The 12,792-nt window shown below is 36.4% G+C and overlaps 1 protein-coding gene across 1 annotated transcript; it reads right to left on the reverse strand.

The window, feature by feature from the left end:
- Positions 1–995: 995 nt before the first annotated feature.
- LOC113355503 (dynamin-2A-like) lies at positions 996–12,480 on the reverse strand. The gene is made up of 22 exons (XM_026598374.1): positions 12,168–12,480; positions 11,349–11,399; positions 11,098–11,218; positions 10,587–10,682; positions 9,723–9,784; positions 9,226–9,343; positions 8,748–9,090; positions 8,419–8,566; positions 7,810–7,911; positions 7,597–7,716; positions 7,346–7,429; positions 6,889–7,016; positions 6,524–6,608; positions 6,092–6,215; positions 5,680–5,756; positions 4,939–4,995; positions 3,332–3,473; positions 3,090–3,247; positions 2,005–2,118; positions 1,850–1,917; positions 1,572–1,747; positions 996–1,450 (listed from the first exon to the last, which is right to left on the reverse strand). The coding sequence occupies exons 1-22, from the start codon at positions 12,309–12,311 to the stop codon at positions 1,236–1,238; spliced, it is 2,733 nt and encodes a 910-aa protein (XP_026454159.1). The 5' UTR covers positions 12,312–12,480; the 3' UTR covers positions 996–1,235.
- Positions 12,481–12,792: the final 312 nt, after the last annotated feature.

Below are 12,792 nucleotides of genomic sequence, written 5' to 3' on the forward strand. Positions count from 1 at the left end.
AACTGCTATACCCGTAATCGGATTGTTTAAGGATCCACATAAACCGATTGTTATTGATGTTCCCCAAAATCCTTAGATATGGTACACCACATCAACCGATTCATTAACCATGTTTGAATCTTCGCACAAATCTTGAAATTTTATCTTTATATTATAGAGCATGAAATTTTGAATTAAACGCAAAAGAAATGAGGTCATTCCGACATCAGACGAAGAAGTTATGAGCAAAACAGTCGGAGAAATGCATAGATTAACAACCGGTTTATGGGGGCATTAACATAAACCGATTCTGGTAAAAAAAATCACAAAAAAACTCTTGAAATTTACAATGTGTCTATGTTCTAAGTATTATAAAGCGATTCTTACAATCGGTTTATGTGAGCATGAACATCTACGGATTCTGGGCGAGTTTTTTCAAAAAAATAAAAAAAAAATTCATGTTTTGATGAAGAATCGAAATTAGATAATTTGTAATTTAATTTGGTTGAGCATCAATTAATCACCCGATTAACACTGATTAATCAGGGATAAGTTAGCCACTATGTAATAAGGGATTACCCTTTTTACCTTTTGATAACCCTTTTTGTCTTGTACTCATACGCCCCAAATAAATTGGATACGCCCCCAAACTAGCCAGGTAAAAATAAAGAGACAGTTTATTTGAAAAGTGTAATGGCACTCTGATAAGAGACTCCTTTCTTATAGATACTTCATGCACAGTTAAAACTTTACCCTTAACGGGTAAAACGTCTAGATTACACTGTTTACTGTGCACTAGCTGTTGCATAGACTACATGTTTAGAGACAACAACTCCTGCAGTGGAGACGACAAATCATGAAGCATTTATTCAGCCGTACACTTTTTGACTCTCAAACTGAAGCAAAGAATTGGTGATAGAGATTTTAGCGACAAATTTAAGAAAAGAAAGTTTTTTTATTGCAGAAAGATCAGACGAATTCAAAATGATAAAAGAAAATGCATGGCGTCCATGAAAAAAGTTTGATGATGATGATAAAAATGGAAATTAGAAAGAAGAAAAAATTAATAAAAGCAAAAGTATTATATGTACATTAATACACTCCTTTTCTCTGATGATGCTGTTATTAAAGAACTCTCCTAACTAACCAAGTACTCAAAATCACCGAGGGGTCGAGCAGAGACACACAACCCCGACCCAACCCAAATATCAACTCTGACTCTGTAGATATAAAAACAAAAGGACTTCCAGTAGAATCTAGTATCTAGGTGGTGCAGGTGGCAACCTGTTTGGGGTACGTCGACTGCTAGAGTTAGACCCCGTGTTTTCATCACCATTTTGGAGTGGATCACTGTTTCTTCTGTTATGACCATTGCTTCTGGACCTACTAACGTCTGCACGTCCATTGGCAGCTGAATCAAATGCGGATCTCCACTCATCACCCTTGCCACTGGGTGTTCTTGGGCTGCTTTCTGCAAAAACCAAGAATGGAACAACACCATGAACTCCTAAAATAATTTCTTAACTTATGTCTTCTCTATTGGTATCTATAATCTGGCAACTCGTGGCATATGTTAGGTTTTCAAAGATTACCTGCAGTACCACCACCATCGGACCAGCTAGATGCAGCAGCAGCACGGTTGTCATGGATACTAAGTTGACGTGTCAGTTTTGAAAGAATGGATGACTGTTTCTGGAAGCGTTCCCTTTTGCGCTTCACATTCTGGTCCTCTAAGAGAAGCTCTTCGATTCTTGCTGTGCTTTGGCCACTGGAAACAACCAAAAACATATGAAGACACCGTAATTTGGGATGATATATGGACATATAAGAACAGTTGTTTACACTGAAGCATCTAAAAATCAGCACTGACCTAATTGAGCTGTATAGCTGAATAAGCATGTCTTCTTTTGCTTTCTCAACTTGGCAGAGAACCACTGCCTACTCAATGCAAAGTTTGGGACAAATATGAATGTAGTGTATAGGGAAAAGAATACGGAATAAAATTAAACAAATAGAAAGGCTTACTTTTGGGACATTGGCAGCAAGACTGTTCAAAACAGCTTCAACATAACCACGCACTTCTTGAGACATCCACCTGAGCTCTTCTTCTGGATCTGCAGGTCTTCGAGCCATTGTGTCCTATAGGAGTAAAAAAGATAGAAGTTACACTTTCCACTTTCAAACTAGCTTCCTCTTAGATTAATATTTTCTTTCCCCAACGAGCAGTGAAAGGTTCGTTTAATCTAATACAAGTGGCTTATGCTAAACCCATATATTTCCAACAAACCATCTAATGGGCGAGAACATAACAGTAATTTATTGATTGAATTTAACGCTGATGGTTAACCAATAGAGGATGTCTCAACAATGTTGCCTCACCGTATTGCAAGGGTAACACCTAGCACACCAAAAGACTGAAAAAGCAAATAGTAATTTCTACCTCATTTTGGTTTATAAAAAAAACAAGAGAATTTACTGTATGAATATGCATATACAGAAACATCAATTTTGTGATTTGACTTTGGTAATAAAAACATACATGACAGGCTGTTGCATTCACATCCACTGAATGAAAAGATACACAAAATCTAGTAAGTAAAACCATAAGAACATACATGACAGATTCGCATACGCACTCACTATATGGATAGAAGCTAGTAATTAAGAGCCTGTTTAGCACGAAATTTGATTATTTCTTTTTTCTTTATTTTGAACACTATTCTCAAACAGAAAATTTATTTGTGCCCAAGATACTTGTTTGGTACCAAAATGTAAAATTGATTTCATTAAAAAAACTAGGAACAGAATGAATGAGAATGCAACTAAACGAATGATTCATGGAAGAACATGGAAGCAAATATTTTATCCTGTGTAACGAAAGAGAGAGAGAGTGACACAAATGGAGATAGCAAGATCGGTGAGAACGAGATTTTGCCATCTTCCTTTTGCTGTTTTGTACTTGAGAATTTTTTTTTTTAAAAAGTTAGTAACTTAAAGAACAGTCTCCCTCCAAACAACTTCTCAACTGTTTTCTGTTTTTATGGTTTTTTAAAATAAAAAACGGGACTAGTTAGACACAGTTAATACCGCAGAAATATCATTTTACTCACCAAAGAACCGTCTGAAAGACTATGGCGCATGGGAAGGCCACCCTCCTTAGTAGCCCCCTTAACTACACCTCCTTTTAGTTCGACCACATTCCTGATCTTGTTCAACCATTCAACCTTATCGGCCATACTCTCAGCCTTCAGCACAACAGCACTGTGAGCTGCAAGATCAAAATTAAAATAGCCGTAAAACAACAATTTAAATTGAGTTAAGAAAAGAAGCACGGTAAAGTATAATTGAACACCTTTGAGAACAGTCTTGTATGGAACCTTGCTGGTAATCTTGAAAACAAGACCAGGTGCTTTAGAATCAGGTCCATTTGCTTTTTTATCTTTGGAAGTTTTTGATGGAGATTCCTCTTCCTCAACCTCTTCAACATTACACTCCTGATTGTTCACAAGTAAATATTATCAATGGAGTCTAAAACTAGAGTAGTTACAGTCCCATGTTTGCATAATATAAATTCCTAATCAGTTGAAGATGAAAAACAACTTCAAGTTCACCTCTATCTCTCATCCGGGAATGCCAGAACGAAAGTTAGCATGAGAAGAAACATGAAATTCCATGTGCCCAAGCCTGGTGGAAAGACTAGTTTAATGGCTGATGGTGCCCATTTTTCCAACATGAAAACGGAATAAAATAGATATTGAGAATAGAACTATAAATTCACTAGACATGCTGAAAGTATTACTCTTTCGGACCAGACTGAGTGATTATTCTCATTTGTGAAGCATATATTAAAGAGAAGATTCCCAGAATTTCAAACGAATCCCATAAAGTACAACAGATGCCTCTCTGGTAAAGCGGAGAAGTCGTTCGGCATTTATGCCACAACACCTAACATCATAATCTCTACTGACCGACCAAAAAAAAATTCCACTCTATCAAGGACTTTCTAAAACCTTTCGAATTTGATAACTCCTAACACTAACTTAAACATTGGAAACTACATGGGGTCACTAAATTTAGCTAACCTGCGTATTTGCTCGTCTTTTTTTTTAGTTTTTTGTGCAGGACACTTCTTGTCTGGGTTGGGGGAAATACAATAATTATGCTCGTAATACTATTGTATTTGCTGTGTTCAGAATTAAGAAATAGTATATTAGAATTAGATTGCTTATTAGTTTCTAGAATGTTCCATTATGCTTTAAATTGCAGAATCTCCATATCCTAGTCCTAGTTGATTTCAAAATTATTTTTTCTTGTTTTCCAAGTTTATATGTTTTCTAGAAGCATACTTTATGGTTTTGACATACTTAACAATCAATCAATATAACTTATCCTACATATAGTTATTTTCTAGTTACTTTCAAGATATTGCTTGTTTACCCAGATCCACTGATCCAACAATAATACGTTTCCATTGTGTCAGTTTTAGATAATTTCAGCTAGGTTTCCTTGTGTAACTTGATAATGGTTGCCGACTGATATCAAATATCAATAATTCCTTTAGGATTTTCATCAAGCCATAAGGGCATTAAAGCTATCTGAAACACAACTCATAAACTGGCACTGGCATATTCTCAAACTCACCAAAATTCAGTTTCAGACCATTTTGATACAGAAGCAACCCCGTCAATTGTGTTCTAAGGAAATGGAATCTAGAGACTGGACTTCTATAATAAACAGAAGAAGTATCCTCTTACAGTGTGAAGAGACAATGTCTACTAAGCATCAAAAGCTAAAATCTTAGTCCACCCTAACTATCTAGTGGTAAAAGGAAATTCGAGGAAGCTACTCAAGTTGAAAATTGTATTCTTATGTACATGTACTAATAAACCAAGGTGCATTAACAACCATAAGATACCGAAAAGATATGTAGCCAATGAAACTAATCTCAAATGCACAAACCTCCAATGTGATGACACCACGAAAATGCTTTTCTTCTTGCTTTTTAGTGTATCCTAGCTGCAAATGTAGGAACAGATCCAGACAGATATATCAATCTCACATAGAAGAATCCAGCAATAAACAACATAATCAGCCAAAATAAAATGTCGCCAAGGCAGTTTAAGCTAGCACTTGCTAAGAACTAAGATCCCAAATTCCTAATTTTGCTAACAATCTAAATTAGAATCTTTAAGTCTTCACATACGTAAGACCGGGTTAATAATCAGATCTGCTGACAAAAATTGAAAAGGCTCGCCATAGTTTCAACTAAGATATCTGGTTGTAAGGTGCATAGACACAAAACAAGCGGACAAGCTCTCCTATCAGAATCTTACTTTTACAGTTTTCTTTTCTTGCAAATAGATGTATCACCCGATGTCTCATATCGTCCTAATCTCATTAATCATTTTGGCATCTTAATAATGTCATGATGTTAATTTCTTGACTAACATTTTGTTGCAAGGTGTCAAACCATCCATAGGGCCTGGGCCATGATACCAGGATAGAAACTTCCGGCTTAGATAGGTCTGTACTCTGCTATGGGATGTCTTTTAATAAAAGAAGAATAAAGATGAAATGCTAGCTAGCTAGCTTATATCTATCAAGCTGCAACATAATAACTACTAGTCTTGGTTACGACATCTCATTTATCATCATCACGATTCACAAAATTAAATTCAACCGTGAGGATTGCTAACCAACCTTGCCAGATTTCTCATTCAAAACAAACCATCTTCTACTCCAGCCATTAGTTTTAGCACTTTTCTTCAGCAGAAATCCTACAATTACACGTATTAGAAGGTAATAAAAAGTCCAGCTGAACAAAAAGAAACTTAAAACAAAGTAAGAACATGCTGCTAATTCAACTAGTTGGAATGAGACATTGATATGACACTGACATGAAATATGCTTCTGCTGCACAGTTTAAAATTGAAAGCACAGACAAACATGCCGGCATGCTGCTAAAATCAAGCAATTGGGATATGGCATAAGACACTGATAATGATGATATACCCTTTTGTCCCAAATTTCATAAAAATTATGATAATAGAAACACTCAGCATGTAACAAGACGTTAACTGAGGAAAAAAGACACTAAGGTGGCAGATAAAACCTGCTGTTATCTCTCCACCAGGCCCAGCAGTCTTCAAAGTTGAACTCTCTTGCGCATCCTTCTCTGGTGCACCTGACTTATCTTTCATTGATTTCAAGTTTCCTCCCGTTTGAGGACTTGCTGCCTAAATGAGAACATTGAACAAAAGACACCAAGATACCCAAATTATCAGACAAAATAAAAGGAAGACAATTAAACCATAAAAAATTGATTAAACAAAAAAAAAAAAGCAAGATGTTCTTGGCCAGCAAAAGTGGGAACAAGACTTAAGGCTCTCTAGCTTATCAAATTGATCTCAACAACTGGCTGCTGCGGCATTTAATTGAAATTCTATCACCATGGGACAGAATATCATCTAATAGTAAACATGGGATACCTAACTCTACCATCTCCTAAAATAACCTATTCTCTTTTGCAAACAGATGGACATACCCTATTTAGTATTGATTGCTCCGCATCACTCCCTTTTTTTGAGGATTTGGTCTTTATTTCTTCCTCGCGTCGCTGCCTATCCATCCTGCAAAAGATAAAAGTCCAAAGTATCAGCCAAAATAAGCAATAGAACGCCATCACCGGAGATGTGGATACATAAGTGATTATTACATGAGCAGACAACTTGACAAATTATTAAGAATAATAGAAAGAAAAAAACAGCATCAAAAGCTTAGATCCGGGCAAAGCCACATGGTTTTGCTTACTAAGCTACTCCAAAAGATCTTCCTGTGAAAGTGCTAATCAGAACACCATAACTTGAAAAGTGATTATGGATAAATTAATTAATTTGATTATTATCATACCTCCTCTGCACCAGACGAATAAAGTGTTGCGGGGGAACAAAAGCCCGTTCCATATCAACTAATGCAACCACCATTTTTTTTGCCTCGTTCTTAAATACATCCAACGCAGTAGTTGCAATTGCCACGACCTGGAACACGATAAACCAATTAAAGGCTATTTTCTTAAAGCACTATAGCTACTTCCAAATGCAAATTTATCAGAAGCTTTTTCTTATAGCAAACTTCTAACTGAGGATTTCTTTAAAAAAAGAAAGAAAGGAGAAAAAAAAATGGACGGACATTAAGCCAAAACCTCCAACAAAGGTTTTAATTTCTTTCTTCCTCACACGAGTCTGTATACAGGTATCAAAGACCCGTTTCTTCCAATTGCCAGATTATGAAATTAGGTACGGAAATTACAGTAAAGACATGCGTCTTAATGGAAACAGTTGATATTACTCCAGCGTATAAAGCATACCTCTCGCTTAAAAGGTGGATATCTTCCAAGCCCTGGAGTGGCGTTAGCAGAAGCATTAATTATATCCACCAAGACACGATGTACCTATGTATGTAAGAGTTAAATTATTTTAGATATGTTTGCACAAAAAGTATCTTTGATATAAATTAAAATCTCCCAAAAAGGATCAATAAAAATGAAAGGCTTTTAAGAGAGAAGGCCCAATGGACGGGAAAAGGGGATCATTTCCGTATATGCATATTAAAAATTACCTCATCTACACAAAGCCGTGAAGGTTCCTTTGCCAGTTCAAGAACACCTTTTATTAAAGACCTCAGACCTTTCTCAGGGGATATAAGATATGGTTGGTAACCATCTGCCTCTAACACAATCTGGGGCAATATAAAAACAAATCACAAAGATTTAGGTGCAAGGAAGCACAACAGGAGTCAAAGTTGCAAAAATGGAATTCCAGAGGAAAATACCCTTTTCACATTGTTGATGTCAAAATGTCTGTCCAATGGTAGCTGCTTGATTTGGTTCGGAAAAGTTCCCTCAAAGCTTGCAACAATTTTCCAACCACTACCCTGGAAAAGAAAAGCTCCAATGAATTACATATAAACTGAATTAAGGAACAATGGAGACCAGTCTTCTGCGGAGGAAGTAGTGCTAGATTCCACAAGGGTCTAGATCTACCTCTGATCTGCTCATAAGCGCAAAATATAAAGTACTGAAACCAGTCTAATAAACTACGGAAAAAGATTACCAAGATCGGGAGTAACAGTGCATAATCATATTCAGCATGTAAGTTTAAAAAACATATAATTGTCCTACTAAGTAACTAAAGCATGTGCTTTCTGTATGAACAACTCCGTGCCAGCATTGCAACCTCATATAGGAGAGTTCTTGTATCAGGTTTAGCATGAACTAATGGACCTTATAGCACCACATTGCACGCTAACAACATATTCAGCTTACAAAATAGATTTTAATGGGTGGAAAGACCTTCATAACTTGGTCAAAAGAGGGCCAGCTGACATAATTATCATAATACAGAGATACGAGTATGTGCACAATTGTTGTATGTTACATACCTCACCAGTGGCAATATGTTGTAGAAATATATCCTCAAATTCACGACAGAGCTCCAAAGCTAGGGATCTTGTACCTTCAGAACTATGGACCATTTGTTCGCCAAGCCGTACTAACTCATCCTTAACTATTTGAGACTTACCCTGTAACCTACAAAACAGTTTCAAGCAAAAGTAATCATCTTTCTGCATCCAATCACGATAAAAACACTATGAAGCATGATTATAGATAGGAAGTCAGGCCCCAATTGTCCACTGTCACTAATCGATATGCATGAATTTGATGCCGAAGATAAAGAATTAAAAGGTAAGTTGGGAAGTAATGCACATACCCAGAAAGGATGTTAGGAAGCCTTATTTTCATACGCTTACGAATCTGTTGAGCAAGAGCTTCCACCAAAGCTACTCTACCAAGCTTGCTTTGAGGAGCTCCAATCAATATAGATTTAAGACTTTCACTTTCAGCACGCCAAGCGGTTTCCAATGAATTCTCTGAACCAACAGACCCAGATTGTGCAGAAGCTATAGATACAGATTGACCAATTAAAGCAACCCATGGGATATCAGATGTATTCCGCGGTCCCTGATTCAATAGTAAAGCTTGAACAGCAGCAAGGGTTTTCTGGTCTGAAGCTGCTTGATCTATTTTACTAATGACACCAATAGTTCTGGTGCCTACAGACAGCAAAATGGAGGGTACAATTATTAGATCGAGTACGAAAAGAATGAACCTAAACAACCTATACACTGTCAGCAAGATACGATCATTTTACTACTGTAGATTAGGCATCAATGTTAATGAAAACCTACCATCCGCATCATATTCCTTGATTAGTTTAAGTGCTCGGGAAGATGAAATTTCTGGTGCCTGGGCAGCAGGAACAACAACTAACAATATAGCATCGTTGCGTTCAACGTACTCTCTTATCTGAAACAACCATCAAATACAAGGTCAGGAACACAGTCAATAATATATGTATAATAGCTAATAGATGGGCTATGAAAACTAAATTCCGGTGAAGACCACTTCACACAACAGCATCTAAGAGTAGATAGTAACTATTATTTTTCGCACAGGATATCTACCACAGAACCGAACCATCAAGGACTCATGAGCAATAAAGGTAGAGCTATTTTTGGCAATTAAGAAACGTGTAAATGAAGTAAAAGCAATTTTGGGAGGCATTTTCTATCCACCATGTAGATTGATCAGCTCTAAGTTGCTATGCCTATCACTACAAAAGGTTCATGAGAATGATACCCATTGGCACGAAAAGGATCCAGTAAGAGGATTATAATCAACTCACCATTGATTCATCCACGATCCTCTGATCCAGTCCAGGTAAATCAATCAGCTTCAAAGGAGGAGCTGGATAAAAATAATGTCAGAAATCGAGGCATTAACAATGTGTTTCAAAGAATATAACTTCATTATATCGTGTGAAGCGTTGCCTTTCTTCTTATTATTGTGGATTGAATTGCTTGTGAGTTTGATATTAGACTACTACTTAACTATTTGGTTTGACTGAGTCCTGCTTTGCGATAAAACTTCATGGAATTTTGGGTTTCATATATATATGCAGAAAAATGCAGGAAAATCTCCACAGTATCTCTGTACAAGGCGTTGCCTAAGCGTTAATGTGTGGTGCACCTAGCCTGAAGCCTTGCTCAAGCTTCAAATAACATAGCATGCAAACAATATGTCAAGCAGATATCAACCAATGAATCGGAAAGTATATTTTATTATTTTGGTTCAGATACTTTTACTAGGATGTTCAATAACAAAAGTAAATATCCATATCTAGATGCATTATGCGTGCTTAGGTGAAAGTTCAATGCTCAGCATAGAGCATACACAGTTCTAGATTCTCAAAACCAATCTACATAATTCATTAATTTGCAATAATTCCACAAATAGGTGTAACTTTGTATGACCTCACATATCCTTGAGAGAAATGAATGTTGCCAAGGTCTTTAAGGAGAGGTGTACAAGGGGTGGAATGAGATCTTTCCAAGAAGAAAACTTTTTAGTTCGTTGGTCAAAGGGAAGCCATACCAGTAGGCACGCGGATAGGTTCTTGTCACTAGGAAAATAAGACTACAAGGGACCAATTTTACTTTAATTGATAACAAAAGACAATGCAATAGGAATCCGCACTTTAGGGACCAACCTGTACTAGTGCGAAGCTTCAGATATATTTCATCTGCACGTCCCTTGCCAGGAACACTCTTACTTAACCTGTCCTGCAATGAATGCCGGAGAGCACCTGCAACATGCCCAGAAAAAGTTGAGCATTACCACAGCTAGAATTATCTTATGATGATCGTGACATTAAAAAACTAAATACTAATAAACAACTAAGTTGACCAGTTTTGGCAATAAATCTTCAGTCAGACACAAGTTAGAATATTTGCTCAAGCAAATGAATATTATTATTTCTCTACTGTTTAGGACTTGATTATGTTCAGCTCAAATTTATGGCAGAATAGATAGGTAATGTAACCAAAAATCAGAAAATGCGTAAATAAATCTGCACAATCAAACCAATTGTGATCCACAAAGAAAGATATTGCCAAACTACAAGGCCCCATTAGGCTAGCTCCACCAAGGATAAAATTTCTATACAAACTAACACAAATTATAGAAGGCCTATTAGCTAACTTAATGTGGAGGAAACTCACTCGCAGAAACTTGTTGTGATTTACTGTCAATTTGCAGTACGATAGCTTTGTTGCTAAGGGAACTATCCCTCTGCAAATCAATGCTTATGGGAGCTCGAGTTGCACCATTTTCACCTGTTGGCTGGACAAACCAATAACAAAGAAAACACAAATCAGAAAGATAACAAATATCAAGTAACACTTGCTTGATCCCTTTTGTCAATGGAGATACATGAAATTCAGTAAAAATGTACACCAAAGATGCAACTTACCAGAACGGGATGTCCAATTAAACTATTTAACACGGCTGATTTACCAGCACCCTGAAACATTTGTCCATAAAGAATATCAAAATAGAATCAAACATCAAGACCACCGCAGTCTAAATAGAGCCAACATAATCAAACATGCAAGAAAAAGAAGAAAAAAAAAAAGGAAATTCTAAAGATCAAAAGCTGATTCAGAATTCTTCAATGAAACCCTAATCATTTATTAACCCTGTTTAGAGAGATCATAAAAAAGAAGTTTTTAACATATAACTTAGATGAATCTAGTGCAGCCAGATTTCATTGACAGTAGAGGTTGCTGATTTGAACTTCTTATCCTTTGCAACCCTAGTAATTTGATATAGTAGTTCCCAGATTTTCCACAGCATATGGCAAGTTTAGTAACCTTTTTAAGCTCTCTACACATGATTGTTTCCCGCTTATAAAGTAATTTTAACCAAACAAGAATCCCCATAAGTCAATTGAGATTAGATACCAAACTAAATTCAAACCATGGAAGTTCAGAACTCATAATACTGAGAAGTTCAGAACTACAAGTTGGTGTGTTTGAGGATCGTGAAAAAGTCATTATTCAATCAGCCGGTGAGTTTAATTGCACAAAACTAAGAACAGGAATAAAATTACACAGGATTTTCACTAAATTCACGGATTATCAGTAAATTAGTTCAAATCAAACTTAATTCTAGTGTAATTTTCAGAATCGAAACCCTAACTACTCAAGTAGAATCATCAGCAAGAGATCGATCGATATCAAAAGCTCAAAAACCATCAAAAGTTGAAAGAGAAGGGGGAAATTGAGCTTACCACATTGCCAAGAGCAACAACGTTTAAAAAGGTTGATGACCTCTTGGAAGAAGAAGATGAATCATCAACATCTTCATCTGCAAGAACAGATGAAGCTTGTAACATAGATTCTGAAAGTTGAAGTAACTCCTCTATTGCCTCCATGACTTTGTTCAAAAGAGTTGATATCTCTCGCTGCTCTTGATCTCCAACTCGATCTGAATGATTTTCTGCGATGAAAATCAGAGATCGAGATCGGAGATTGTTGTGTGTTCCGGCAGCTCAACACAGAATGTGGAGTTTCTCACTAAAGAGAAGAAAAGAGAAAAGATGATTGAATGTTATTTACCCTGGCGTTTTTAGGGGCCACTCAAAACGATTTTGGGGCCAACAATAAAACAAAAAAGGTCACCCAAAGGGAAAATGTAGCCAGCCCTTATCTCGCGTAATTCGTAATGGCGAAATTACCCTTATATATTCGGAGGATATGATAACATTGTTATCCTCCAATTACAATCGGAAGCAAAAATATTTCCCATACTTCTGATTGTAGTCGGTGCAGTATTAGAATGATTTCTGTTTCATTTTTCCATTTCTTTTTCATTTTTGAGTTGTTAGAGTTATAGAGAAGAAGGTGAAGGAAAAA

This window comes from Papaver somniferum, chromosome 3 (assembly GCF_003573695.1).
Source record: "Papaver somniferum cultivar HN1 chromosome 3, ASM357369v1, whole genome shotgun sequence".
NCBI classification, from domain to species: domain Eukaryota; kingdom Viridiplantae; phylum Streptophyta; class Magnoliopsida; order Ranunculales; family Papaveraceae; genus Papaver; species Papaver somniferum.

Excerpts from the sequence above, each read along its gene's own strand:
- LOC113355503 (XM_026598374.1), bottom strand. The coding sequence starts at position 12,311 with ATGGAGGCAATAGAGGAGTTACTTCAACTTTCAGAATCTATGTTACAA. Across the intron at positions 1,748-1,849 it reads CAGCTATACAGCTCAATTAG|TGGCCAAAGCACAGCAAGAA; the intron begins GTCAGTGCTGAT and ends GGTTGTTTCCAG. Across the intron at positions 1,451-1,571 it reads CGATGGTGGTGGTACTGCAG|AAAGCAGCCCAAGAACACCC; the intron begins GTAATCTTTGAA and ends TGGTTTTTGCAG.